Below are 26861 nucleotides of genomic sequence, written 5' to 3' on the forward strand. Positions count from 1 at the left end.
CTGCTCAGAAGTGTCTCCCAGCCTGCAGTGTACCAGGACCAAGCCCAAGGCTGGAGGTCAAATTCCCCAAACCTGTCGCTATCTGAGGTTCAGACCAGACACCCCAGGCCTCAAACACTGCACTCACTCATGGTAGCAAGGCCTTTGCTCAAGCTGTTCCTGCTACCTGGCATCCTTCCCCTCCAATGCTTGTCAAAGTCCCCTCCATCGTTCAGACCCCCTCAGATGCTGCCTCCCCTAGGAAGCCCTCCTAGGTTGTCCCTCTAGAATTCTCAACCTCCCGCATATTCCCTAGCACGTGCACTCTCCTTCAGGACTCACCACATGCCAAAATGGATTATCTGAGCCCCTGGATTCCAGAGTCAGGGTCCTCACTCCCTCACCCCACCCTCAACACACACACACACACACACACACACACACACACACACACACTATGGCACATTTGGCAAGAGCTCCAGAAATTTGGCTGAATGTACCTGAATAGAAGAGAAACACAGAGCTAGACGATAAGAGGAAGAGAGACTCAGAGGTAGCATCAGGGATGGACAGAGACAGGAAGGGGCAAAGGACCAGTGGCGTGGATTCGGCCAGCCAGACTCCGCCCACTCCTTCCCTCTTCCCTCACCTGGGCAGCCTGGGCTGGGGCAGTACTCGAGGTCCTGGCGGGGCCCACGGCAGCCCTGGCCGCCGGGAGTGGGTGTGGGGTGGACACACTGGCGGCTGCGGGTGCGGGTGCCCAGCCCACCGCATGAGCGGGAGCAGGGGCCCCACGGACCCCAGGGTCCGAAGCAATCACCCACAGAGCAGGACAGCTTCCCATGCACACAGGAGCTGGGGAGAGGGTGTGGGGATGAGGGGCTGGCCGCAGGGACCCCAGAAGAAAGGAGTGTGGGCAGATATTTCAATCCCAAAGGGCGAGGAGACGGAGCCAGGGTTAGCCCGGGTCAAGAGCGGAGCGCTGGGGGGGTGTCCGGTGCTTCCCCCCACCATGTTCTCTCACCCTCTAACCCTGTCCCTCAGCCCCAAATCTCCGCCGCCCTCACGGTCCCCCTCACCAGTTGCTGCAGCCTATACGGAGGGCCTGACCCGAGCCCAGCTCATCTCCAGGCCCAAGGGGCTGGCCGCCCTCTCCCAGGATGGATGGGCGAGCCCCGGGGTCAGCACCGGCAGCTCCCAGCTCCTGCAGCAGCGAGGCAGTCAGCACACAGGGGCACTCCTGGGGGGAGCACAGGAGACAGTGCAGGGGCACAGGCTGGAGCCACCCGCCCGGTGCCCGCCCTCTGCACCTGTGCACATCCTCTGAAGGGGGGTGGGGAGGAGGCAGAGGGTGGGGGAGGGGAGGAGGGGGCGGGGCTGAGGCCCCGGGGGGAGGGCTCTGGGCCCCAGGAGAACACTTTTGGCAGCTAGTGGGACTGTTCCCTTGCGTCAGGGGTATGAACTTGAGCGATGTGAGGCTATGGGCTTGACTTAGCCAGGACACAGCAGGGTCAACAGAGGCCCTTACAGGATGGGATGGGGGCGAGGGGAGCTAGGGAAGAGGAAAGGGCCTCAGCCAGGAACCGGGGCACCTGAGTTTGGGTCTATCTCTACAGAAAGCTGTCTCCTGATTTGGTGCGTCCCTTCCCCTCCCTGGGGCTCAGGGTCACCAGCTCTAAGTCAGCAGGGTTAGAGGCTGTCCAGAGGCACAGGGTCTACAGAGCTGAGAGCGGACAGGGGAGGAGAGGACGCTGGGCTCCAGGCAGGGTGAGTTCTAACCTGGACACAGGCCGAACGGTGCAGGAAGGCGCCCTCAGGGCAGTGGCAGCCCTCCTCGCAGCCAGCGGAGAAGCAGCCCACCTGCCGGGTGATGTGGGCGCAGGAGAAGGGGCACCCCTCGCCGGGCTGGCACTCGCGGTACAGTCTCCCGGCTGGGCAGCCTGCCTCTGAGGCAACACCCACGTCAGCGCCCAGCACCAGCGCTGTTGCCCTCACTGCCTCCTGCACCCACCCCACGACCTGCCTCTACTCACCCCAGTGCCCACCCCTGCCCCGTTCCCCGAGACGTGCCCGACAACACCCTCCCTCGGCTGTGCCCCTCAGGGCTCATGTCGCGCCTGCTCCTACAGTCTCCCCACTCCTCGGCACAGCCCGAACCTGCCTACTTCCTCCTCCGCTTCCCCATCACTGCCCTGGGTAAGGGGCAGCATGTGCGGATGGGGTGGGAGAGGTCTAAAGGCACCTATGAGTCAGGGTCAGAGGTCAAGACGGGAATCAGCGCTAAGTGGGAGTGTCCAGGGCAGAGCCCGGGCTGGGGCTCACCTCTGCAGACCTGGGTGCTGCAGATGCGGCTTTGGCGAGCAGGCCCCGGGCAGGGGGGCCGGGCACAGCGCCGGGAGCGCAGCTGCTCGCCTCCACCGCACGAAACACTGCAGTCCTCCCAGGGGCCCCAGGAGCCCCACACCCCGGGCCCGGGGCAGTCAGGCACGTCCCTGCACTGCAGGATGCCCGCCACGCAGGTGCTGGGGACAAGGGAGGGGACTTTAGAAGACAGGACGGAGCCCTGCCCACTCCCCCGAGGGGCCTACTGCCCGGCTGGCAGCCCACCCCTCCCTGGCTCTCTGGGCTCACCAGTTGTCACACGGCCCAGTCACCACCTCCCCGGGTTCCAGGCTCTCCCAGGAGCTCAGCCCAGACCCAGCAGACCGGCTCTGGTTCTCAGGGATCCCTGAGGGCACAGGAGTGGGGGCGAGCACTTAAAGATGGCTCAGTCTCACCAATCCCTCTTCATACTCCACTGCCTCCTCCCTCCCTCCCCACCAGACTCCACCCCATGGGGACCCGCATCCTGGACACAGGAGATGGAAGCCCCAACCTGGAGCAGCCCAGGGATGCGGGAGCTGCCGTTTCCCATCCTGCAGCCCCAGATTGGCCCCTGTGGGCAGAGCGGCAGAGGCCAGGCAAGCGGGTGCTCTCGTGCTCAGGGGGCCAGTGGGGGAGGGGGAGGGGAGGCACTGACCCATGGCTCTGGGCTGGTACTGGCAGCGGCATTGGCCTGGGGACACACAAAGGCCATCCTGGGACAGCTGGCCGGGTGGGCATCCACAGCTGGGCTGGCAGCCCTTCGAGCCTGGCTGGCACATGACCCCGGGGGACAGGTCCTGGCAGGATCGGGGGCATGGGTGCCCACAGGGGAGAAGACTGTGGCCACCCACACATTCTACAGCAGGAGGGAAGCAGAGAGGGTGTGTGCTGGGTGGTGAGTCCATCCTGGAGGATCCAGACAGTTGGGTGGCGAGCCCTCCTGCCATGCCCACCAACTGCTCGGACCTTCACCTTGTCCCAGTTCCACGGGGTGAGTGACCTAAGAGCTGTCCCTCAAAGAAAGTGACATGTATGTGTGTATGCAGGGGGTCAAAGGTCAGAGGTAGCATCTCCCTCGCCTTACAAGAGACCACCCCCCCAGACCACTGAGAAAGCCATCACCTATGCATAGAGTGGAATTGTCCTGGCAGGGGCGACTTTGCCTGTGGCCCCCAGGGCAGGGTCGGCCTCCCTCAGAAGTGGGCGGCCAGCTACATGCTCGGCTCCGATGGGACTGCCCCAGGCACACGTCACAGGGAGACCACGGTCCCCACGGGCTCCAGGCTCCATCCACTGTACCAGGAAGACAAAATCATCCAACTGCCTTAGATGGCCAAGAGGTCCCAGCCTATTGGGATTGGAGCAACCTAGCGGGGAATCTCACCTGGGCACTCAGGGGAGCTGGCACAGGTCTCCCTCTGATGCTGGGCCCCTGCCTCCCCTGCCTCCCCGGGGCACGGGGCCCCTCCATGCTGAGGAGCCGGGCAGGTGCAGGCCCTGGAGCGCGTCCTCGTCTGGCCCCAGCAGGACTGGGAGCATGCCGTCCATTCTGACCACAGGCACCAGCCGCCAGGCACTGTGGGGGTGGATGGCGGGCACTGGGGTACGGCCATCCCTCCCCCGGCCCCAGCCCTCTCTGTGCCCCTGGGCTGCTTCTCCTCACCTCCTTCCAAGCCGGGTACATACCTGGGCAAGGCAGGTCTGTGCAGGTCAGCCTGCCCTCTGAGCAGGTGCTGGGCGGGGCACGCAGGGACAGGAGGGAGAGGGCAGCTCAGTCCTGCCGGGCCTTCCACGCACACCCCTCCTAATCCACCTTCCCTTCCCTCACCCCTGCCCCCATTTCCCTCTGAGGTGTCAGTCCCCCTCCCTATTCCCCGGGGCCTCTAGCCCCTGCTCCCTGTCACACTCAGGGCCCTCTCGTGCCCGGAGGACTCTGTCCTATGGGGAAATGATCAGAGGTTGAACGGGCTGATGGGGGCCAGGCAACGGGAGAAAACACCACACCGCCGCCCCCTTCCCCCTCATAGCACACACCCAGCCCTCTGAAGTCTCCCAGACACACAGAGCTGGCTGCCTCCGTTTCCCCATCCATCAGACAAGGGGTTAGGGGGCCTGCTGCATCTTCTCAGGGCTTGCGGGAGCCTAGCGTGCATCAGCTAAGACGGGGAGCGCTCAGGTGCACGAGACACAAAGTGGGTAGCCCTGTCCTCACCCTTGCACCTGTCCCTGCGTCCTGCCCACACGCCCCCCTCACCAGTGGTTGCAGCCGTCGGGCCCCGCCAGCTGAGCGCCCGGACGGTGCCGCTTCCCCGTCAGCAGGTCCAGGCAGCTGCAGTGGCTGGGCTGCACGCAGACAGTGCCGTCGGCACTCAGCACCTGGCCCGGGGGGCAGTAACAGCCCGGCTGGCAGTGCCAAACACAGTGCTGGGGGACAGCAAGGGAGGGCCCCGGTCAGTGGGAAGCGGGGCCGAGGGGACCGGGAGGGGGCGCCCGGAGGGAAGAAGAGGTGAAGGAGGAGACTGCGGGGGCAGAGGGGAGAAGGTGCAACGCTCCAGCTCAGAACTGTCATGTTTTACACAGTTTATGCCGAGTTTTCACTGGAGTTTCTCCTCCAGGAGAGGAGGGGGAGGGAGAGGAGAGCCTGGGAGGAGCTTCCCTGGGTGGAACGCGAACCCCATGGAGGGCTGGATGGGGGCGGAAGCATCTCCCAGACCTAGAACGTAGGGAGCAGGAAACCAGAAAGCCGGCGGGAGGGGGGCCTTTGGGAAGGGGCTGGGGCTCCCTAGGGGAGACCGGGAGCAGGCAGCGCCTCCTCGCCCTCCTGCCTCCGCGTGGGAGCCTCCCGACCTCCCTGGACAGGCCCTTCTCGCCAGCTCTGCTCCGAGCATCTTTGAGGGGGGGCCGCTTCCTCACCACTGCGCAGGCGCCGCTGGACAGCGGCCCCGGCGGGCGGCCTTTGTCCCTCTCCATGGTCCTGGGCGGGCGCTCGGTGAACGGCCCCACACCCCAGCAGGCGCATGCGCGCACGCGCGCGCACGGAGCCAAGGTCTGTGCACCAACACGCCCCTGAGGTTCAGGATGATATAACGGGGTGCTTGCCCCTTCCTGTGTGTTTATGCTGTTTCTGTCATACAATGTTTGTGTTGAGAAATGTTTGCTGTGAGGAAGAGGGCTGCCGGGTGAGACTCCCTCTGGCTTCTCTCTGGAACCAGGGGAGCCGGCCGGCTGGGTGCTGACCCCGCCCCTCCCCGCCACTGCGGGGTGGCCCCAGGTCTGAGGGGCCACACCCCGAAGCCACACCCTGCCATGCCGCAAAGTGACCCTCAGGAGCCCAGACTCACCACAAGGTCGTCACAGGAGCGAGGACAGGGAGGGCCACAGGGGCTGTACTCGGCCCCTTCGATGGCTGTGCAGTTGGTCACTGGGGGGAGGGGCCAGGGTGGGCGGAGAGCTGTGGGGGTCGCCCACCCTGGCCCGTGTCCCCACAATGGCCCCTGCAGCTTTCCCGCCTCTGCTCCTTGACCCCCGCCCCGTCCCTGGCAGGTACCTGGGCATGGCAGAGCCTGGCAGGCTGCCCCCTGGGCCCGAGGCCCCTCGCAGTAATCCCCCAGGCCCTGGGGCGGGGGCTGGTCACAGGCTCGGGTCCGGCTCCGGAGGCCTCCGCCACAGCTCCGGCTACAGCTGGACCAGGGCCCCCAAGGACCCCAGCCTCCAGCCCCTGGGGGGGCAGCAGAGGAAGCAGTGGTAAGAGGCTCCGCTGGGGCATGGCGGCGGGTACCCACAGGGCGCAGAGGGCACATCTGGGCTCCACGAGACTTGAGACTCACGGTCACACCCCGGCAGCAGGCACGGCTCCTCCTCTGCCTCGGGGCCTGGGCAGAGAGGGGGCGCTGAGGCCAGCGGGGGCAGCAGCGCCGTGCTGGGGGGCGCCACACTGGGGGGCCTGGCGCAGAAGCGGTGCCGGTGGCGTCGGGCAGGGCCACAGGAGGCCGAGCACTCGCTCCACGGGGTCCAGGGTGACCACGTGGGCTGACCTGGGGGTGCAGAGCAGGGAGAGGCGGAGGGAGGACAGGGCAAGCACAGAGGGTGTGTGACGCAGAGGACGGAGCGCCCCTCCTCCCTGCACCGCCCTCTCCTGAGGGCTTTCCTCCCCAGACTCCCCCCTCCCCACGCAGGCAGAGGGAGCTTGCAGGGGCGAAGTCAGGAGAGGCTTCCTTCTCACCCTCCTCACAGGGCCGGGAGGAGCAGTTGGTGATGAGACCAGAGACACAGGAGCTGAGGAGAGGGGCAGAGGTTGGGGCGCTGTTACAGGCTGGACGTGCGTCCTCAAGTGCACATGTCGGAGCCCAACATGTGAATGTGACCTAAAGAGGTAGTCTTTGCAGAGGTGATCAAGTTAAAATGGGGCCAGTAGGGTGACCCTAATCCAATAAGGCTGGTGTCCTTATACAAAGTGGAAATGTGGACGCAGATGCGCACAGAGGAGATGACGTGGAGACACAGGGAGGAGACGCCACGCAAAGGCACGCTGGGGGGATGCACCCACAAACCAAGGAATGCCAGGAACTGCCCACAAGCTCCAGAGGAGGAGGGGGCCTGGAACAGATGCTCCCTCGCAGCCCCGAGGAGGAACCAGCCCTGCCGACTCTGGGACCTTAGATGTCTAGACTCCAGAGCTGTGATGGGACAAACTCTGGGTTCAAGCCACCCCATCTGTGGTGTAGCTGCAGCAGCCCCGGCAGACAGAGACGGCCGGGAAGAGGGAGACTTGTGGGGAGGGCACAGGCGAAGGGCACAAGCAGGCTTGGCCCTGGAGAGCTGGACACAGTGCCTGTGGGAAGGGGTGTCTCCGTGGCCCACGGAGGCCAACATCCCCTGCTGCTCGGGAGAGACAGAGGGGTCCTCGGGGTCACGGGGCCATTGCAGGGTGAGGGGGTCTCACCAATTCTCACACGGACGAAGCACAGCACTGCCCGGGGGGTGGAGGCGTCCCCTGTGGGCGCAGGGGCAGTCCTGGGTGGGCACACACACATTGTTCTGGAACCAAAAACCCTCCATCACCTTCTGGCTTCTGGCCTGGCCTACTCCCCTGCCCCCCACCCCGCCATTCAGAGCTCAGCACCCACTTGGCAGGCACCCACCCTCAAGTGCCACGGGCGCTCCCTCCAAACACCAGTCTCTTCCCACTTCCCAGCATCAAGGAAACACACACCATCAGGCGCAGGGGCCATGGGGAAGGGCACGGACCCTCAATTTCTGGGAGGAGAGACTGTCTCCACTTGCAGGACAGAAGCCTGAACTGTTAAACCCACGAAATCAACTAACAAAATATGAAAAGTGCGACTCATATGAAACGACATAAAAGTAAAAACAAAACCAGATGAAACTACGTGCACAGAGGGTTTGGACAGAAGTCACTAGTGTCTCAAACTTAAAAACACAGCCATCTGGCAGCACCCGATTCAAAGTCAGATGTTCTGAAAGTAGCGGCCCTGGCAAGCAGTTTACCGTCTCACAGACTCTGATGACCAGGGACGTCGTTACCCAGGTTTCACAAGTGGAGAAACTGAGGCATGAGAATACTCAGCCCGAGGTCACAGAGCTGCTAGTGGGACAGCCCGACCCCTCACTGAAGTCTGTCCCTTAGCCAGGCCCCACACTGCAGCAGCATCTCTGGAAGCCCTCCCACTGCCCCGTGAACTTTTGTCCACTGTCACGTCACCAGGGAACACTCACTAGCAGGAGCGTCCCGGATGGGCAGTAGCAGCCAGGGTGGCAGAGCTGGTCAGTCCCTCTGGGGGCGCTGAGCTCCGCACAGGAGGCCGGGCCCTGTGCACAGTCCAGCCACTGCTTGCCCGGGGGACACACACCAGGCACTGGCCCTGGGGACAGAGAGATTGACAGCTCAGCCCAGGCACATTCAACTCTCTCCCAGGCTCCCACCCCAGGAGAGGCATCAGCTCTGGGTGTGGCCGGGGAAGTCATGGGGCTGCACGGAAGCTCCGGGAGCGGGGTCTCTGGGGTGACAAGGCCGGGTTGCAGGGCCCTGGATGGTGTGGCAATGAGAAGTGAGGACAGGGCATGGAGAAGGTGGGTGTCCTTACCTGCACAGGGCTGCAGGCCACAGGTGGAGAAGTCCACAGGGCTGTGTTGGCCGCTCCCTCGGGTACGATTCCGGTAGCCACCCCCGCAGGGCACAGAGCATGGAGACCAGGGCCCCCACTCCCCACCAGGACCTGGAGTGGCACCCAGGTCACTGCAGGCCCTGCATGCCTCCGGCACCCAGATGCCCAGTCACTCCACCCCTGGATCCCAGGCACCTGCAGCATCTCACCCTCCTCAGGAGACCTCACCCCTTCTCAGGAGGTTCCGAGGTTCCACCTGGAACAGGGCTGGCCTCCAGGGAGGGCCCCTCTTAGGGGTCTCTTGGGGGGCCCACACCTTCGTGCCATCTCCCAGGGAAGGCCCTTGCTCCTCCTCCTGGGGTCCGGGGTGGGGAGTGACTAGGGTTGAAGACGTGGGTCCCAGCTCTCACCTCCACATGGCCGCAGGCTGCAGAATTCAGCCTCCATGTCGGGACCCTGGCATGCAGCCCCCCCGAAGGCAGCCGGGGGCGCAGTGCCCGCCCGGAAGCGCCGCCGAACACCCACGTTGCAGCTGCGGCTGCAGGGACTCCACGGGGTCCAGGGGCTCCAGCCACACGCAACTGCCAGGGAGGGTGCCAGGGGAGAGGCACAGAGTGTGTGAAACCAGGTCAAGTCATCCCTGGATTCCAGCTTCCCGGGGCACCCCTGACACCACCAGGTTGATTACTGAAGAGGCCAGTATCCCCTATGGTCCCTGAGACCCCACCCCTGCCGATTCCTGGGCCCCGAGCATGGCAGTACCTGGGCAGGGCTCTGAGGTGCACACCATCTCACCAGAGATACAGGTGCTGCAGAGAGAGGGCCCAGTGAGGCCACAAGCACCCCCCTGCCCCCTTGGAGCCCTGTGTGCCTGCCCCCAGGGAGAACTGGCTGGGACCAGGTGTGCACCGCACAGAAGAGGGACCCGAGGGCCTGGGAAGAAAAGCAAGTTGCCCTGTGTCCCACGTTAAGTGCATGAGTGACCAAGGGTTCTCACCAAGCCCCGCCCCCCCCTCCCCGCCGCCAGTTCCACCCTCTGTGAGCTCCCTGACACCCCAGGCACTGTGCTGCCCTTTCTCCCGTGATTTCATTTGTGTTTATTCAACACCGTATGGACATGACTTTGAGTGACACTTCAGGGCCAGTTAGGAACTATTCAGAAGGAGTAGGTACTAGCTAGTCTCCTGGATCTTTCTTTTGAGTTTTTCCTCCTTTTTACTTTTCTCCAATATATGTTTTAAAGCCCATGTGTCTAATATGTGGACATTCCAGAAAAAAAATTGAGAAGAGGCAAAAAAGAAAGGGGCATGGGAAGAGGAAGAAGGAAGGAGTGAACTGGGGGGGAAGACCAGGGGATAGAAAATTAAAAGGAAGAAGAAAATGAACAGAAAGGAAAGAAAAAAGAAAAGGACGGAAAATTGAAAAACAGAAAACAAAAACAAAACCAAACCAAAAAAAAGAGGAAACGGGGTTAGCGCGCCCTCTGCTGGCAGATCCCGGCATCCGCTTTGCGTGTTGGGCACTTCAAGGTTTCTGAGCAGAAATGAAGAGGATCCCAGGAAGAGAATTATACTCAGGAAAGAGCAACAGAGGTAACTACAAGAATGTAGAACCCCCCTCCAGGCTCTAGTTCCATCATAAATCGCCTCTCCTAGCTGAGCCTCAGTCTCCCCATAAGTCACGTGAGCACGACGGTCCCTGCAGACGTCCACCCCTCCAGGCCCAGCAGCATGCAGTGCACTTCCGCATCCCCAGGTCCCCAGGCCGGCAGCACAGAGGCGCGCTGAGACCCCGGTGTGTGGGAGTCCACACCTGCCCACCTCTGGACCACCAAGCCCCTCCCCCATGCCCCCCCACCCTCGGCCCGATGCTGGGACCCACCAGTTGCTGCAGGAGTCCAGCCGGGCCACAGCCCCAGGTGCATAGAGCTGCCCGTGCAGCTGGCAGGGGCACTGACTCAGGGGCAGGCAGCTGGCGTCGTGCTGGAAGAGGCCAGGGGGACAGACACAGCCAGGGGTGCAGACGCCGGTGCACTCCACCCCAGGGCTCTGTGCCAGGCACAGCCGAGGGCACGGGCCCCCCTCCTGGCGGCACTGCTCCGCTGAGCGGAACACCATGTCGCCTGGGCACTGGGCTGCACGGGAAGACAGAGCGGGTCTCAGCAGGGGCAGGCGGGAAGGGCAGGGAGATGAGGGGGGCACCTGCATGCAGGTGACAGGTGGCAGCCGGTCAGAGGGACTCAGAGTCGGATGAAGCCCCCTCCCTCAGGGCACAACCCTGACTGGTCCCTGGCAGCTGGGGGCTGGAGGAGACACAGGAAATGGGGCAAAGTCTCTCTTAGCTCAAGGCCTGTCCTGTCCTGGAGGCAGAGGTCAGTGCTACGTGAAGATGGGTGGGGAAAGGTCAACCCCCAGGGGCCAGCTGGACGTGGCTGGCAGGAGGATGGGAGGGGACTCGGCACCTGTGCAGGGCTGTGTGTTGCAGTCCCTGGTCTGGCTGTGGGGTCCCCGGCACCCGGGGTCCCCAGAAGCTGAAGCAGAACAGCTGCGCCCACGTGTCTGGAAGCCTCCATCACAGGGCGCTGAGCAGGCGGCCCAGGCGGCCCACGGACCCCAGACGCCAGGCACTGTCCAGAAGAGCGGAGTCAAGAGTCGGGGGCACAGCAAAGAGGGGGCCGCAGATGGGCATGGGAGGGTCCCGAGCTGTGCGGCGCTGGTGCTGGGCGGGGTCTTAATGGCGGCTTCAGCCCCACCAACACCCCCAGGGCAGACCCCACACTCCTTCAGGCCAGGCCACCCTGTTCATCTCCTGCTGGGCTTCCTGGGGCTGTGACTGGGGGCCCAGGGAGAAGCTTCTGGACAATAGCCGGGTTTGCCCCCGCCCTTCCCAAAGGGTCATTCTCTTCATCTGCTCCTCACCCCACCTGAGGGCTCTGGCCACACCAGGGACAAAGGGGCCCATACCTGCACACACAGGGGGGCTGCAGGTTTCCTCCTGGGTGGCCTCTCCTGGGCAGGACGTGTCCCTGGGGCTGGGGCAGAGCCGGGAACGGCTGCGCCAGCCTGGGCCCCCTCCAGGGACGAGGCAGCTCTGGGAGCAGGGGGACCAGGGAGCCCAGGGCGTCCAGCCCAGCGCCTCTACAGGGAAAAGGGTGGGATGCCGCATGGGACCCTGCAGGGCGGGGGCGGCTGGGGGGACCTAGGTGAGGTCCGAGAAGCTATGGGGGCCAGGGAAGGGCTTATGAGGATTGGGTGTGGCCTCTGCCCCTCAGGGACCCCCACTGTCATCCCAGGTCTTCCTCTCAGAGCAGAGCCCTCTGCTGAATCTGGTCCACTGGGGCCCCCACTTCTATCTGTGGACCTGGCTGGCACCGCCACAGGTCCACTACCAGATCAAAACTTCTAGGCACTTCTAAACAACTGTCCTTCATTCTGCCTCAATGTGGAAACCCTAGCATCCCCTCAGACACCCAGCTGCCATTCTCCACTGGCCCCTTCTTCCTTCTCCTGCTGCAGGAGCCTGGCCCAGACCCCCTGAACCCCATGCCTGCACCCCAACTCCCCTGCTCTCTCCCTGCCCCATCGCCGTGCGCACCAGCGAGATGCAGAGACCTCCGCTGGGACGGCTCTGCCTGAGGGGAGAAAGAGGGCGACAGCCCTGGCCTCCAAGAGCTCCTGACTGTCCCCCTTCCCAGCTGCCCCCCACCACAGCCAGCAGGTCCAGCCTCACCCCCATGTCCTGCTCTCAGACACCCTGCGCCCCCCCAGGCCAGCCTGGGCCCAGGCCTTCGTCTCCCTGCACTCAAAGCTGCACACATCAAGACCAGTTCCAGGGCTACCTCCTGGATGGGGAGGCTTTGCTGACCACGCAGGCAGAGTGACCAGCAGGCTCAACCCCGCCGCCTTCTCAGGGCAGGAATCTAGAGGAGGGAGGCAGGTGCCAGGAGGGGCCGTGGGCTCCTGCGTACACACCTGCCCCGCACGCCGAGTAGCAGGCCTGCAGCTCCTGCCTCTTGCCTTCACACGGGGCTCCCCCAGAAGCGGCAGGAGGGTTGGAGGGAGACCTGAGGAGAGATGCAGCCTGGGCACCCGCTCTCCTCTCCCTGCCCCTCACCCTGCCTCCTCCATCCTCCAACCACCACCCTCTCCCCTGCAGGCCCCTTGGCTCTTCCCCCTCCACACCCATTCCCTTCCTTCTCCCATCCCCTTCCTCTCCCTGGCTGGCTGTGTCCTGCACACCTGAACCTGGCCCTCACGCCAGAGCCACAGGAGCGGTCGCAGGGACCCCAGGAGGACCAGGCTGACCAGCCGCAGGGCACAGGGCAGCCCCCTGGTTCACACAGCAGAGCCCCCTCCTCACACACGCTGCAGTGGGGAGAGGCCGAGGGAGGGGGTCAGGACAGGGGAGGGCAGGGGGAGAGAGGGGAGGGCAGGGGGAGAGAGGGGAGCATCCCCTGACCCAGGCCCTCCCTGCAGGGAAGACACCCTGACCATCGGCTGCAGTTGTCCAGGAGGAAGGGCATCCCCGGCTGCTTCAGCTCTTCACCCACAAGGCAGGGGCACTCAGAGAGGGGCAGGCAGCGAGCGTCCTGCAGGAGGAGCCCAGGGGGGCAGCGGCATCCTGGGTGAGGAAGGAGGGCGCTTAGCCCAAGTGTGGGAGCAGCAGGGAGGGGAGGTGGAGAAGGGGGGCTGGGGGGCCTGTGTGGATGCCCTCCCCTCCCCCGAGGGCTCTGCCCACAGCACCCCTGCTTGCTGGGTCCGCCTCACCCTCCAGACAGTGTCCGCTGCAGCTTCTGTTGGCCTCGGGATCCAGGCAGGAGGGTGGGCACAGGGGCACCAGCCCCTTCCGGCACAGCTCAGCACTCACATGCACACGGCCCAGCCCACAGTCTGGTGGGGGATGGGCACCAGGTGGGATAGGCACCCAGAAGCCCAGCGACCCACCCCATGGCCCCATCACGACGGGGCTCCACCCTGGGAGGCCCTGGCCCCAGCCCAGCTCCCCTTACCTGTGCCACCTGTGCAGGGCTGCAAGCCACAGGGTGCCCTCTCTTGGGAGGCCCCGGGGCAGGGGGCACCACCATTCTTGGGAGGGGGATCCACACAGCTCCTCCGGCGACTCCGATGGCCACCCCCACAAGAGACGCTGCAGGGCCCCCAGGCCTCCCACACAGCCCACGCCCCAGCCACTGCGGGGGAAGGAAGAACGGAGGTGCTCCAGTTGAGCCCAAGGAGGTGCCACCGTGCTAGAGAGAGCAGGGCCAAGGGGCAGAGGCCCCGGGCAGTGGCCAGCGGGGTGGCTCAGGACAGCACCCGGGAACTCCACAGCTTCCTCTCCTGTCCCAGGAAACCTCCCCCAGGTGGGGGTGACCTCTGGAAAGATCTCTCGGGATAAAGGCTCTGGTCCCTGGAAAGGGTCTGGGATGGCGGGAATCCCGGGGCAGAGCGCCCCCTGGTGGCAGCAGATAGAAGGCCGGCCGTGGGGCGGAAGCAGCCCCTGGTGGGAAATGCTGGACCGGAGGAGAGGCGGGGTGCGGGCCCCGCCCTCGGATCCACAGAACAAAAGCGCTGCAGGGCCTCGGGCTCAGAGCCCGGGACCAGTGGCGCAGCCTGTTTACACCCTCACTCTGAGGCGGCCGCGCCGCTGCTCCAGTTCCCACACTTAGGCAGGAAGGAGGCAGGGCTGGGGTGCGGACAAGCCCTTGGGGAGGTGCGAGGCTGGGACGTCAGAGGCGGCTGTCCTCCTAGAGTCCCAGAGCCCGGCCGCGGGTCCCAAAGGAGAGCAGGGGCATTTCCCGGTGCGGATGTCCCACCTGGGGGGCTGGGCGGGCCTGGGAGGGGACGCGCGTTACCTGGGCGGGCCTGGGAGGGGATGCCCGTTACCTGGGCAGGCCTGCACGAAGCAGGGCTGGCTGCGGAGCCGGTCAGGCGGGCAGCTGCCCCCAGGCAAGGGAGGCCGCAGCAGCTCCCGGCGCTGGAAGGCGAGGCCCAGGCCACAGCTACGGCCGCAGCTGCTCCAGGCAGACCACGGCGCCAGCGCACAGTCCACTGCAGGCACGGGTGGGCCGGGTTTAGAGGGGGCTCACGCCGGAGCGGGGCCCTCGGGGTGCCCCCCGCCTCCTGGCCTGGCACATACCACAGCCGTCCTCATCCGAGCCGTCCTGGCAGTCGGGCTGCAGGTCACAGCGCCGCTCTGCCGGCAGACACTCCCCGCTGCCGCAGCTCAGCTGACTTGGAGAGCAGAGGCCTCTCAAGGCCAGCAGCCCAGGCAGGGCCGTGGTGGGCACCGTGAAGGGCACAGTGCTCACTGCCCATGCCAGGGGCGGGGGGAGGGGAAGGGAGCCACACAAGTGAGGCCGCTGGATGATATATACCCAGCCCCTTCAACCCCAGGCCAAGCGCAGAACAGAACTTGCTGACCAAGGCCCTGGCCTCCTCTTCCTCCTGATGCCTCCCACACCCACTGCAGGCTTCCCTCTACTATGTGTGGGGTCTTTGGTCTACACACGATCTCACACGGTCTCTCTGTTTGTCAACAGCTCTTGGAGTGTCCAGAGAGAGGCCAGAGCATCTAGGAGAGCAGTTCACTCCCCCAGGTATCCCTTCCTGCTGGGTACCCCCTGGGGTGCCCCTTCCTATGACTGGTTAACATGATCTCTCTTCTCTTGATTGGAAAACTAGGCTTTAAGTATAGTTATCTACTTTTGATGAGTGGATGGATGGATGGATGGATGGATGGATGGATGGAGAGATGGTGGATAGGTGGATGACAGATGCATGGATGGATGGGTGCTGGATGGGTGGATGGATGATGGATGGGTGGATGGATGGGAGGGTGGGTGGATAGGTGGATGATGGATGGGTGGATGGATGGGAGGGTGGGTGGATGATGACTGGATAGATGATGGACACATGGATGATGGATGGATGAATAGATAGATGATGAATGGATAATGGATGGATGGATGGGTAGATAGATGAGTATCCTCAAAGGTCAGAGAGGTTTTATAAAACACCTATCTCCCATGGATGTGGAGCATAGAGGAACTATCTACACTATCTTCTTACTTTAAAAAAAAATTAAAACTTTCATAAAAAAATAAAGTCTATTAATAAAAATAAAGCAAACAAACAAACAAACAAAACCTATCTCATGCCCCCCTTCACCATTCCCAAAGACACACACATTCCTGGTTGTTTTTACGGACTGTTTCCTTCAACTCTCTGCTGCCTCTAGCCTCTCTTAGGACCTTCTCATATATGCTAGAAATGGGGGGCAGGGACTTCCCTAAACCTAAAGCCATCTTGCCGTTAGCACCCACAGGACCCCAGACCCTCTGGAGAGCCCTGCAGGGCCCAATGCTCACCACAGGACCTCTCATCAGAGCCGTCCAGACAGTCCTCTCTCCCATCACACAGCTGCTCCCGCTCCACACAGCCCAGCACCTCACAGGGCGCCTGGCCCGGGCTGCACCGCACGGGCGGGAAGGGCCCCGGGGCGATGCTCTGTCCTGTGGGCACCACCACAGCCAGCTGATCAGGCATCAGCTTCTAGGCCCCGTCCTTCCTCGCTCAGTCACCTCCCAGCAGCCCCCGACCTCCCTCCTGACATGTGGTGGGCCCTCACTTCCTGCCTCTCTTGGGATCATGGAAACGTAAGGAACTGCATCAGGAGACTTAGGTCCTAGGCCTGGTCCCACCGAATTCCTGACCGTGAGCTGTGTGGCCAAGCTCCCAGGGCCTCTATCCGCCCCCCCGCCCCCGCCCCCGCTCCGGGAAGCTGTCTCTACAGGCAGAAGGAATCACCAGCAGGAGCGACAGGCGTCGGCGGGTGCGGGGGCAGCACTGTCACGGCTGCCATTTCTGGTCTCAGGGCCTTGGCCTCAGGCGGGGAGGTGGGCGTGGTGGTCTCTGTCTGCACAGACTCCCCAGGTCTTGGGTGAGGCGTGGCCACAAGACTCGCTGGCCCCTTGCCTGGGGGTGCAGGAGGGAGAGGGGTGAGGCCTGTCCGCTCCCCTTCCCTGAGATGAGGCTGACATGGGCCCTCCAGAGGGTTTCCCAGGCTTCAAGGTGGTGCAGGGGGAGGACAGCCCACACCCCACCTTCCGAGGGGCTTCAGATCAAAAAGGAAATGGGACTCGGTCGTCCCAGGAGCACAAGAAGGGTTTAAACTGAAAGTAGAAGAAAGGCTTCGTTTTGAATGAGATTTGCACTCTTCTCTCAAGAAAACCCACATGGCAGCTTCCACGTCAAACGGACTATCAACTAAAATGTTTATGCAGAAAAAGAACAGACAACACAAACAGCAGCAGAGAAGCAAATGCTACCAGAGACGCAGGAGCAGCCCCTCCCTCCCCAGCCCAGCCCGTACCTGGCTCACAGCCCAGCAGCTCCACGCGCAGGGGGACGCCGTGGTTGGCACCGCTGTGGGGGGCGGCACTGCGGTGCCCATCGAGGGGCCACACCCGGACGTGCTGCGCCTGCACCATGCGGCCAAACTTCCACACTGTGGGGGCCACGCCACCCCAGTTCCCCGGGAAAAGCTGTGGGCACAGGGGTGCCTGCTCACCGAGGCTCAACCACACCTTCTGCTCCGGATGCCATGGTGACCCTCCCCAGTGCCCCCCTTGCCCATCCCCCAACCTCAGTGGCATGGACCCGGCCTTCCCAGAGCTAATGCTCTCCTGGCACAAGCCATCCGGGCCCCTCAAGGCGGAGGGGCTCTGGTCCTGGTTCTCCAAGGGCAGGGTGCCCACTGCTGTGTCCCCAGGGCCAGGCCAGTGCCCACACACGGCAGGTGCTCCTCAAGTATTTAAGAGCGAACTTATTGTCTCCCTGGGGAGGATGCAAATGCCACAAGGGCAGGGCTGTGCCCAGGCTGCTCTCCACACTCCCCGAGACCCTCAGTGAACCCGATGTCACCCCAACCCCCTCCCTCCACCGTAGAACGTCCCACCCCTGCCCCGCATCTGAGCCACTTCGATTGTTTCTGATGCCACTTGGACAATGGTCCCCAAGCCCTCCACTCCACGGAACACTGTCCCTGCTACTAACAGGTGTTGGACAAGCCTCTGAAGCAGGAAACTGGAGACTAGAAGCCCCTTAGGGACAAAGACTGTGGGCCCACAAAGGGTCATGGGGGGTCACTGGCCCAGGGAGCCCAGGTGAGTGGTACCTTGGATGGAGGCTGAATACCAGGAAGGATGTCACGATAGCTGTGCCAGCGTAGACCATCGCTGCTGAACTGGAGCAAATCTGAGGGCCCAGCCCCTTGCACTATGATGCCTGGGGGAGGGGCAGGGGTCAGAGCTAAAGGAGCGAGCACCACCCCAGCCCACCAACCTCCACCACCACCGCCACCTCCATCCACCATCCGCCACCTCCTCCTCCCCACTCACCGGTGAGGTTCCGGGGCTGTAGAAGGTCCAGCTGCAAGTAGGGGCGCTGGGTGTGCCCCTGAGCGTAAGCATCTTCTATGGGGCCCCAGCCTTGCCGGCCAGGTCCCCCCGTGGGAGGCCTTAGGGCAGCAGCCCCGGCGGGATGTCCCAGGTGCTGGGGTGAAGCATGCAGGCTCCCCCTGGGGAGTCGGGCCAGGCCCAGGGGAGAATAGCAGGGATCTGGGTGCACAAGAGAGGGGCTGGCGTCGGGGGAGCGCAGAGGGTGTCAGGAGCCTGCTAGGGGCATAGTCAGGGAGGCACAGGGGAGCTGGGGGATTTGAAGGGCCCACGCAGTCGATCTTGTGGGGTCAACAGGGACAGAAGCCTTGTCCAGGGAGGGCAGGGTTGGAGAGGCGACTTAGGCTGGGATGATATCTCAGTCCTTAGGCTAACCATCCTCCCCATGGAAGGCAAGAGGGACAGCCCAGAGATCCTGTTTCTCCTCCCAGGCTGGACAACCCCTGAGGAACACCCCCTCTCCTCCTACAACAGTCCGTGGCCCTTACCTCCGGGGGGAGGCAGAAGGTAGGTGATCAGAGGGGCCCCGATCTGGGGGCTGGGGGCTGGAGCGGGGGCAGGAGTGGCCATGGGGTGGACCGTCTGGTTCTCTCCTGTGTGGGGAGACTCAGGCTCGCACCAGCCTCTGGTCCAGCTCCCCGACCTCTCTCTACTTCTTGGAGCACTTTCTCTCCCACAACTTCCCAGGAGCTTTGGGAACAGCACCCCCCTCCCACCCTCGCCGCAAGCTGGGAAAGGCCCATGTTCCTTCCCTCAGTGTGAGTCGGGGGTTTTTGCTTCCACTGAATATTTAGAGTACGCAGAATAAAACTGCCAGTCCAAAGCCACTTCAGGGGCCAGGACCAAGAGTCTGCAGTTCCTAATCCAGGCCTGTTGTTGCTAATGGGACACCCTTGCAGGCACTAGAAAAGGACATCTCTGTCTGGAAGCGGTCCTCCAGGCTAAAGTCTAGCCCCTACTCGCCACATAACTTGTGCAGTGAACCACCTGTGCAACTGTACATGTGGGTTCTCTCCCAACCTCAGCAGCCTACGGGTGCACTTTTAAGATATGGAATCTGGACCCAAAGGCACACCAGTTTTTGAGCCTTTGTATTTTCCTGCTTTATTTATAATTCAGTTTCCAAATAAAAATGCTCTTGAAAAGTCCAGCTTTGTCATGGTTGCTCTTAGGGGAAACAGGGAAGGAACCAGATCTGGCCCAGCAGAATCAGAGAAAAGAAAGTGCCCTCAAGGGTGACCTCCCTCAAGGGGAGGCAAAAACCCAAAAAGGTCAGAGGAGGCTGCAAAGATTGAGGCCTGGCCTTAGGAGAGCAGAGACAAGTGCTCTTCCCCCCACCGCCACCCCAGAGGGCCCCTTCCTTCCCCAGCATCCAGGACCCAGGCGCCCATCACCCTGAGACTGGGGTAGCCAGTGCCCCTCCTGACTCAGTGCTGCCACCTCTGGCTCCCTCTGAGTCCCCGCCATCTCCCTCCCCTTGGGGCTCCTCTTTCACCCCCAGACCCACTCACCAGGCAGGACACAGCGGCAACATGACTCTCCCACTCCCTCCACCAGAACCCAGTCCTGCGGGCACGAGAGGCAGGCTAGACGTGCTGAACCGGCCACCTGCCGCCCCCAACCCTCTCCATCAGCCGCCCGCAACCCTGGCCTCTACACACCTCGCCCAGCCCCCACCCCCAATGGTCCCCCCCCCACCCCGGCCCCTGTCCTCCCTCACCTGGGGGCAGCTGCTCAGCGGGCAGTAGGGGGAGCAGCGCGCCGTGCCGCTGTGCAGACACTGGCAGACCCTGCAGGGGCCCCCTCGCCAGCGCTCCCCCACGCGGTGGACCCGGCCATGCTGCTCACAGCCCCCACAGGGCCCTGTCTGGCACCTGGGAAGGGAGGGCCGCCCCTCACCTGGTGAGCGGGCTCACCTAGGCGACTACCCCATCTTGGTTTGCCTGGAGTGAGGGATTTCCCAGGACTCAGGACTTTCAGTGATAAAACCTGGAAGGTCCTAACCCAACGGGGACACTTGGTCACCCCATTACCCCGACTCCACCCCAAACCCGAGAAACTGCACCTGGCCCTAGAGAAGGGTGTGGAAGCAATTTGTGCAAGTGAAGCCGGTCCCAGAGGGAGCTGGGGGGCAGATACAGCTACTCCGTGCCGCAAGCCTCACCCCAGGTACCTCCAGAGGCACGGGGTGCAAACCTGAGGGCCCATACCCACCCCTGGACTTGTGGGCTCCCTACATCCCCCTTTTGGACCTACAGGGCATAAAACCGACACAGGAGAAAGCCAGGGATCCCCAAAGATGTGCTGGAAGTTGTGGTGTTTAGACTAGCAGGGGCACAGAAAGGGGGGTCAGTCCTCATCTGGGGCCCGTGGTGCCCATGGAAGCATCTTGAGCGAGGAAGGGCACACAGGCAGCTTCCCATCTGGGAGCTGGAGGTGAGGTCAAGGTCCTCGCAGGTCCCTGGGGGATGCAGGTACCTGCGGGCCTTGCGGTGGATGCCCCGGCACTGGCGACCTCGGCCGGCGAGGCGGGGGTTGTTGGGGCTCCGGAAGGACCACTGGATGCTCCAGCTCTCACAGGGGCCCAGGCACGCAGCCCAGGGGGACCATGATGACCAGCCACAGTTCACTGAGGGAGGGCCAAGAGTCAGGGCCGGAGCTGGCTGGGTGCCCCACTGGGTGGTCTGGGAGGAGACCGGAGACCCCTCAGGGAGGGCCAGGGGTGGGGCCTCACCAGCACAGTCTGGGTTAGGCCGGCAGCGCCTGGGCCGCCCATCTTGGCAGACGCAGAGCTGGCAGTTGGCCTTGATGCGCTGCCCAGGCCAGTAGCGGGTGCCGTCTACCAGGCAGGGGCACTGCCGCGGCCACACACAGCGCCCCTCGTCGCCCAGCACCTGCCCGGTGGGGCACCAGCAGCCTAGGGAAGGCCCAGGGTGAGGCTTCTCTGTGGAGAGCTCGGCCCCCGCAGACATGCCCGTCATACTCCAGGCCCAGAGCCCCCTTACCCGGGCTGCTGCAGGGCCGGTCAGGGGGGCACGCGGCCTGACCAGAGATGTCATCACAGGTCAAAGGGCAAGGGGCACAGGGATGGAACACCAGCTCCCCGGCGCAGGTGACATTGGGGCAGCCGTCCTGAGGGCAGGGCCCTGAGAGGAAGCCGCACTGGAGGTCATGGAAGGTGGGTCCCCTGCAGGAACAAGCCACCTGCCAGCAGCCCCTCCACACTCCCCCCGCCGTGCCCTCCTCCCCTCCACTCACTGGTCTGGCGGGTGCTGTGAGGGTCTCCGGGCAGCAAGGCACAGGTCCGGCCCCCGTTCTGGGGTGGGCGGCACTGCCGCTGCCGGGTCGTGGTGGCCCTGCATGGCTCAGAGCACGGGGACCAGGGAGACCAGGAGGTCCATTCACCATCCACTGTGAGGAGGAAGGGCCGACCAGTGGGGAGGGAGGCCGTGAGGTTGGGTGGGGGCCCAGTGCCCCCCTCCCTCCTGCACTCTGTAGGCCCCGCCCACCCCGCTGGCCTCCCAGGTGCCCCAGGCCCCTCACCTGGGCAGGCGGCCGTGAAGCAGGCCTGTGTCTGGTGCTCGGGGCCCGCACAGTGCTGCAGCACCGGGAGACTAGAAGGGGAGCAGCGGCGGTTCCGGTCCTGCACCCCAGGCCCACACGTCTGGCTGCACGGCCCCCACGAGCTCCAGGGGCCCCAGGCCCCACAACCCTGCTCTTCCGGGGAGGACCCTGCCTCCCCTGCTGGTTCACAGTCAGGCTGCCCGTTGCACACCTGGGGAGGGGCTGGGGTCAGGGCCAGTTTCGCTTTGGGGGCACGGTGGCTCTTCCTCCTGCACCACCCGCTCCCCACCCTCACCAGCTGGAAACCAATGCAGAGGCCATCCGGGCAGGAGTATTCTGGACAGGGAAGCCCCGTCCTGTTGGGGCCTCCTGGGACTGGCAGCCCCTCTGAGGGGAAGAGGAGAGGAAACAGTCAGCTGGGAGCGAGAGCCACCTCCCGGGCCCCGCCAGCCTTGGCCTCCATCAGGGAGGCTGTGCCTACCACAGCCCAGCTCATCCTCGCCCTGGGGACAGTCGGGGAGCCCATCGCAGAGCCGCTGGGGGTTCAGGCACAGCTGGGGAGTCGAACCACAGGGGAAGAGGCTGCCGCAGGGGGGCAGCTGGGTGGAGCCTGCAGGGTGGCGGGGGGGAGGGGGGGGGGGGACCAAAGGCATGGGGGCAAGTAGGGGATGAGGCAAAACCCTCAGGGCACCCAGCCTGCCTCCAAGACACCTTTCAGGGGTCCAGGAGGGGCAGGCCATAGGGGAGGAGATGGGGCCTGTGGCACCCCCCTCCCCCGCAGGTGGCCAGGACGTGAAGGTCTGATTTGCAGGGACACAAAGGGAACCCCCCAGGTCTGGTGGGGAGAAGCCGGAGGCGGGGAGCTCCCCAAACAGGCCCACCCCCTGCGGCACATGTCCCGCCCAAATGTGGGCAAAGACAAAAGCCCTTTCTTCTCTCCCCCTGGGCCGGGTGGGCGGGCAAAAGCTTTCAGAGAGTTTCCTGGAGAAGATTCAGGCACAAAACTCGCTCAGGCTCGGATGCCCCCAGACCCAAGTCACTCGCTCGCGGGCGCCACCCCGAGCCGAGCCGCAGGGGCGAAGGTCCGTCGGGTAGGGGTGGGAGAAGAGGGCGCCACGCCCGCTGGGCACGGGGCCGCGCCGGCCAGGCTCTCACCGCAGGCGCCGGGGTCCTCGTCCGAGCCATCGGGACAGTGCGGGACGCCGTCGCAGAGCTGCGCGGGGGCCACGCAGTGCGGGCCGCGGGCGCAGGGCGCGAGGTGCGGCGCGCAGGGCCGGCCGCAGCCGCTCTCGTCGCTGCCGTCGGCGCAGTCCTCCTCGCCGTCGCAGCGCCAGCCCCGCGGGGCGCACTCGCCGCTGCCGCACGCCAAGTCGAAGGGGCCGCAGGGCGGCGCTGCGGGGGCATCCGCGCTGGACCCCGCGGGGCTGGCGGGGCTCGCGGGGCTCCCTGCGGGCAGCCGGGCCCTGCTGACCCTCCGGGCCCTCCCGGCCCCCTCCCTGCGCCCGGCCCGCTCCCCACCCTCGGCCCCTCCCCACGTCCAGTCGCTGCCGCATTTTGCCCCCCACCGCCCGTTGGTTTTCCAAAAGCTCTCCCCCGTCCCATCCAAGAATTCCCTTTAGACGCCACTCGGTTTAGAGGAGGCCTTGAACTTCAGGGAATAAGGTTTGGACTCTTTCAGTCCCCTTCAAACGCTCTTCACTTTCTTCATCCCGCTGTCTCCAGGAGGCTGGGTCTGTGCCCACCCTCAGCATCTGCCCCAAGGCCTCCTTCTGAGAAGCTGCCTCCTCCCTCCCAGGCCTCCAGAGTCCACTTTCTCACCCCCTTCTCTCCAGGAGACTCACCAGGGCGGAGGCTGGCCGGGGGAGTAGGTGTAGTCTCCTGGGAGCCAGGGGAGGGGCCCGGCACCGTACCAGCCGGGGGAGTGGGCAGAGAGGGGAGGGGGCAGTGGCCAGGCCCCTCATCCGCCCCCTCTGGGCAGTCCCAGATCCCGTCACACAGCTGGGTGGCCCCCACGCAGGTACCATCGATGCAGGACACCTCCCCAGGGGCGCAGTTCACGTGCCCTGTAGCCAGAGAAAGGTGCTAGTCCCATGGCACTGCCCCTTCTCCTTATTGTTTGGGGTGCCCTCACTCACACACCCACAGGTGCCCACTTCTCAGCCAGTGAAGGAGGGGAGGCAGGCAGGTGGGGGCTCACAGGTAGGTCTCGTGAGACAGGGTGGCTGGTGGGCTGGAGTCCGGGGTAAGGACCACTCACCCAGACAGGACTCCTCATCCGCAGCGTCCGGACAGTCAGGGTGCCCATCACAGAGCAGGGCCAGGGGCACACAGTGCCCGTCAGCACAGGCCAGCGAGTCCTGGGGGCACGGGCAGCCCTGCTCGTCCGTCCCGTCTCCACAGTCGTCCTGGCCGTCACAGAGCAGGGCCAGGGGCAGGCAGTGGCCGGAGCTGCAGGACATCTGCCCCTCCCCACAGCCCGGAGTGGCACAGCCTGGAGTGCGGAGGGCAGGCAGGCTCAGAATCAATAAGGGGTCCCAGAGACGCCCCCAACCCCAGAAACCAGAACACCCCTGCCTACAAGTCGCCGCTGCTGGCAACAGGAGCAGCAGCTTAGAAAGCCGCCCCAGGATGCAAGCTTCCGTAAGGAGGGCTGACCTGCCACTCGGCCACTGCCACGTGCTGCCCAGGACACTCACCCTCCTCATCTGAGCCATCGCCGCAGTCATCCTGGTTGTCACAGAGCCACCCGTGGGGCACACAGTGCCCACTCTCCTGGCACGGGGCCTCTCCCTCCGCACAGCCGGGCATCGGCTCCTCACAGTGGCTGCCATCATCCCCACAAAGCCAGTGACTTTCCTGGCATGTGCTGAGGACACAGGGTCCTGGGGTCAGCCGCAGCGCTGCGCTCAGCCAGCCCAGGGCACAGGGCTCCTCCCGAGGCCCCCCACTCACCAGTTGCCACAGTCCTTCTGCAGCACAGTGCCCGGCGGGAAGAAGCTGCCCCCCCACTCACAGGGGCAGGAAGCCGGCTCCAAGCAGACTCCTCCTGAGATCACAGACGGCGGGGCTCCAGCAAAAGGCGCGCTGTGGCCCCCTGCGCCAGCCCTGTCACCATGGCCTTGTGGCCCACTCCCTGTCCCGGGGGCCCCTCCCCTCTGCCCACTCTGGCCCTACACACCATGCAGCAGAGTCCCCTCAGGACAGAAGCAGCCCTCCACACAGGCAACGGCCTGGCAGTGCCACCCAGACTCAGGACCGTGGTCATGGCAGGTGGGGGGACACGTGGGGCCACAGGCCTCGTACACCTGGCCCCCTTCACACTGCAGAGCTGGGTGGAGAGACGAGAGACTTGGGTCACTGAGGTGCAAGGGCACCAAGATGCAACAGCAGCAGGCGAGCCAGCCCAAGATGACAGCCGCGGAGGGCACGGGGGTGCACGGCGTAGACTCCTGCTGGGCCTCCCAGGGCTGTTGACACGCGCACGTCCCTCAGGGCAGCAACTTCAGCATGTCTGGTTCATCGAGGAAAGTGTCTGGCCTCTAGTAAGCACTCCATACATATTTGCCCTGCATGAATGAATGGCTGGCTCTCAGGCCAGGAGGGGTATCCTTGAAGGAGCTGAGCGTGTGGCGGGATTGGATTTCGGGGACTGAGCGCCGGCACACTCACGGCAGAGCTCCTGGCTGCGCCAGTGCACGTGGATCCCGTGCCGGGCACACTCGTCTGCGTAGGTGGCGATGGCCGAGCAGAGACACTCACAGTCGCCCCCTGAATCACATCTGTGGGAGGGAGAGGTCAGTGCCAGCACCCCACCCCCACCCCCATGCCCACCCCTGTCCCCAGGCCTGCCCCTCTCACCCGCAGGTGTCATACACACACCACTCGTAGTACTGCTGTGGGGGCACCTCCGCGTGGCACTGGGCAAAGAGCGGCTGCAGCATCACCCCGCAACGGGCGCGGGCCCAGCCAGCCCGGTGGGCATTCACCTGCGGGCACACCACGGTGGACCAGCCAGACCCCTCGACAGCACCCAGGCTCTGGAACACCCCACCCCGAGGTTCCGCAGCTGCCCCTCCTCCCTTCCCCCTTTCCTGCCCATCCTCACCGTGCAGGGGTGTGGCAGGTCCCCTGGCTCCGGGCAGAGAGGATTGAGGCGCCAGGAGTGGGCCGCCAGTTCAGCCGTGGGCTCCAGGACTCCCTGGCGGCTCCGAAGGTCATTACTGGCGTCTCCATCAAAGTCTCCACACAGCCCAGCCACCCGGCCGCGGAACTGGGGGGACAGCTGCACCAGGACCCGGGTGCCTGGACAGAGAGGGCGACGAGGTGGAGACGGGAACCCAGGGGTTTTCTTTAGGGTGAGGGGCGGGGAGAAGACCTAGGCGCCTATTATGTGGGCCTGACTGACCATGCCACGAAGGTACCACCACCCAACAGGGGGCACCAGCTCCCTCTTCTGGGGGGGGAGGGCGATGATTGGTGGTGGTAGAAAAGACCTACAATGCGGGGCTAAGGGCAAGAAGTGAGAGTCTGCTTTCCTATCTAAACCCAGATTGGGGAGGCGGGGTATGGAAATTCTCCGAAGGGCGGGATTCCAGACTCTAGGACGGACTGTGACACCCACCAGCCCCAGAGGCCTTTGTGCAGACGATTTTTTTCCACACTGGGGGTTACACTGACTTCCTTCAATTTCTTAGCAACAGTTATTTCTAAAGTGCCAACTGCTGGGGTTGGGGTGGTGAGGTGTTAGGAGATGTATTTTTATCAGTATTTCCTCTCTCTAAAACTCGCTATTTTTTTAACTTTCTTTGGTGAGGAGATATTTCTTTCATAATGAAGAAAAACATAATTATGAAAGCATGATTCGGAGACTCCGACCACACGTGCGGAGGAGGAAGAGCTTGGGGGGAGCTTCAGAGTGTGGGTCAGACGGCTGAGGGTTGGGGCTGACCTCCATCCCAGAGCAGGGTGAGGCCCAGGCGGGCGCGGAGCAGCAGGAAGAGGCCAGCACGGCGCAGGCTCAGCCCGGGGCCCGTGTAGACCTTGGGCGGCGTTACACTCACCCCATTCACTGTCACTGCCCGGCCTGTGGAGGAACAGAGGCGTTCAGGCTCGGCCTTGGGGTAAAGGGGCTCCAAGATTCCCACGAGGCCCTCCCAGCCTCCCCTCCAAACTTTCCTTTGCTTCTCTAGCTGTGTGACCTGGGGCACCAAGTCATTAGACCTCTCTGGGCTTTAATTTCGTGGAGGCTTCCAGAATTATGATTCCCAACCAAGAGAACAGGCACCAGCCCCAGTGCGCCCCAGCTAGCAGTGGGGAGACACGGGGAACCCTGGACCTCGGCTACCCATGCAGCGCTGTGATGCCACCTGGGGTGC

General features: G+C 64.1%; 1 protein-coding gene across 1 annotated transcript in view; it reads right to left on the reverse strand.

The window, feature by feature from the left end:
- The window catches only part of LOC130851203 (SCO-spondin-like), a 48561-nt gene that overhangs the window by 12158 nt on the left and 9542 nt on the right, over positions 1-26861 (reverse strand). The window contains exons 21-73 of the mRNA XM_057731169.1: positions 26435-26569; positions 25592-25788; positions 25345-25472; positions 25156-25265; positions 24665-24814; positions 24439-24532; positions 24183-24352; positions 23744-23977; positions 23328-23549; positions 22642-22878; positions 21782-21873; positions 21466-21697; positions 21181-21333; positions 20928-21068; positions 20657-20839; positions 20401-20551; positions 19643-19796; positions 19434-19488; positions 18411-18515; positions 17866-18084; positions 17643-17752; positions 16839-17010; positions 16274-16441; positions 15836-15978; positions 14604-14784; positions 14351-14515; positions 13477-13656; positions 13235-13357; positions 12959-13088; positions 12707-12832; positions 12440-12531; positions 11432-11605; positions 10930-11094; positions 10350-10602; positions 9231-9277; positions 8879-9049; positions 8448-8579; positions 8080-8225; positions 7286-7380; positions 6566-6618; positions 6171-6377; positions 5891-6061; positions 5685-5764; positions 4598-4767; positions 4030-4076; positions 3728-3919; positions 3466-3636; positions 2999-3199; positions 2611-2707; positions 2302-2501; positions 1759-1925; positions 1059-1219; positions 629-834 (exon numbers count right to left, since the gene is read on the reverse strand). Of these exons, the coding sequence (XP_057587152.1) occupies positions 629-834; positions 1059-1219; positions 1759-1925; positions 2302-2501; positions 2611-2707; positions 2999-3199; positions 3466-3636; positions 3728-3919; positions 4030-4076; positions 4598-4767; positions 5685-5764; positions 5891-6061; positions 6171-6377; positions 6566-6618; positions 7286-7380; positions 8080-8225; positions 8448-8579; positions 8879-9049; positions 9231-9277; positions 10350-10602; positions 10930-11094; positions 11432-11605; positions 12440-12531; positions 12707-12832; positions 12959-13088; positions 13235-13357; positions 13477-13656; positions 14351-14515; positions 14604-14784; positions 15836-15978; positions 16274-16441; positions 16839-17010; positions 17643-17752; positions 17866-18084; positions 18411-18515; positions 19434-19488; positions 19643-19796; positions 20401-20551; positions 20657-20839; positions 20928-21068; positions 21181-21333; positions 21466-21697; positions 21782-21873; positions 22642-22878; positions 23328-23549; positions 23744-23977; positions 24183-24352; positions 24439-24532; positions 24665-24814; positions 25156-25265; positions 25345-25472; positions 25592-25788; positions 26435-26569 (8058 nt within the window). The remainder of the gene's footprint in view (positions 1-628; positions 835-1058; positions 1220-1758; positions 1926-2301; positions 2502-2610; positions 2708-2998; positions 3200-3465; positions 3637-3727; positions 3920-4029; positions 4077-4597; positions 4768-5684; positions 5765-5890; positions 6062-6170; positions 6378-6565; positions 6619-7285; positions 7381-8079; positions 8226-8447; positions 8580-8878; positions 9050-9230; positions 9278-10349; positions 10603-10929; positions 11095-11431; positions 11606-12439; positions 12532-12706; positions 12833-12958; positions 13089-13234; positions 13358-13476; positions 13657-14350; positions 14516-14603; positions 14785-15835; positions 15979-16273; positions 16442-16838; positions 17011-17642; positions 17753-17865; positions 18085-18410; positions 18516-19433; positions 19489-19642; positions 19797-20400; positions 20552-20656; positions 20840-20927; positions 21069-21180; positions 21334-21465; positions 21698-21781; positions 21874-22641; positions 22879-23327; positions 23550-23743; positions 23978-24182; positions 24353-24438; positions 24533-24664; positions 24815-25155; positions 25266-25344; positions 25473-25591; positions 25789-26434; positions 26570-26861) is intronic.

The sequence above is a fragment of the Hippopotamus amphibius genome, chromosome 4 (assembly GCF_030028045.1).
Source record: "Hippopotamus amphibius kiboko isolate mHipAmp2 chromosome 4, mHipAmp2.hap2, whole genome shotgun sequence".
NCBI lineage: Eukaryota > Metazoa > Chordata > Mammalia > Artiodactyla > Hippopotamidae > Hippopotamus > Hippopotamus amphibius.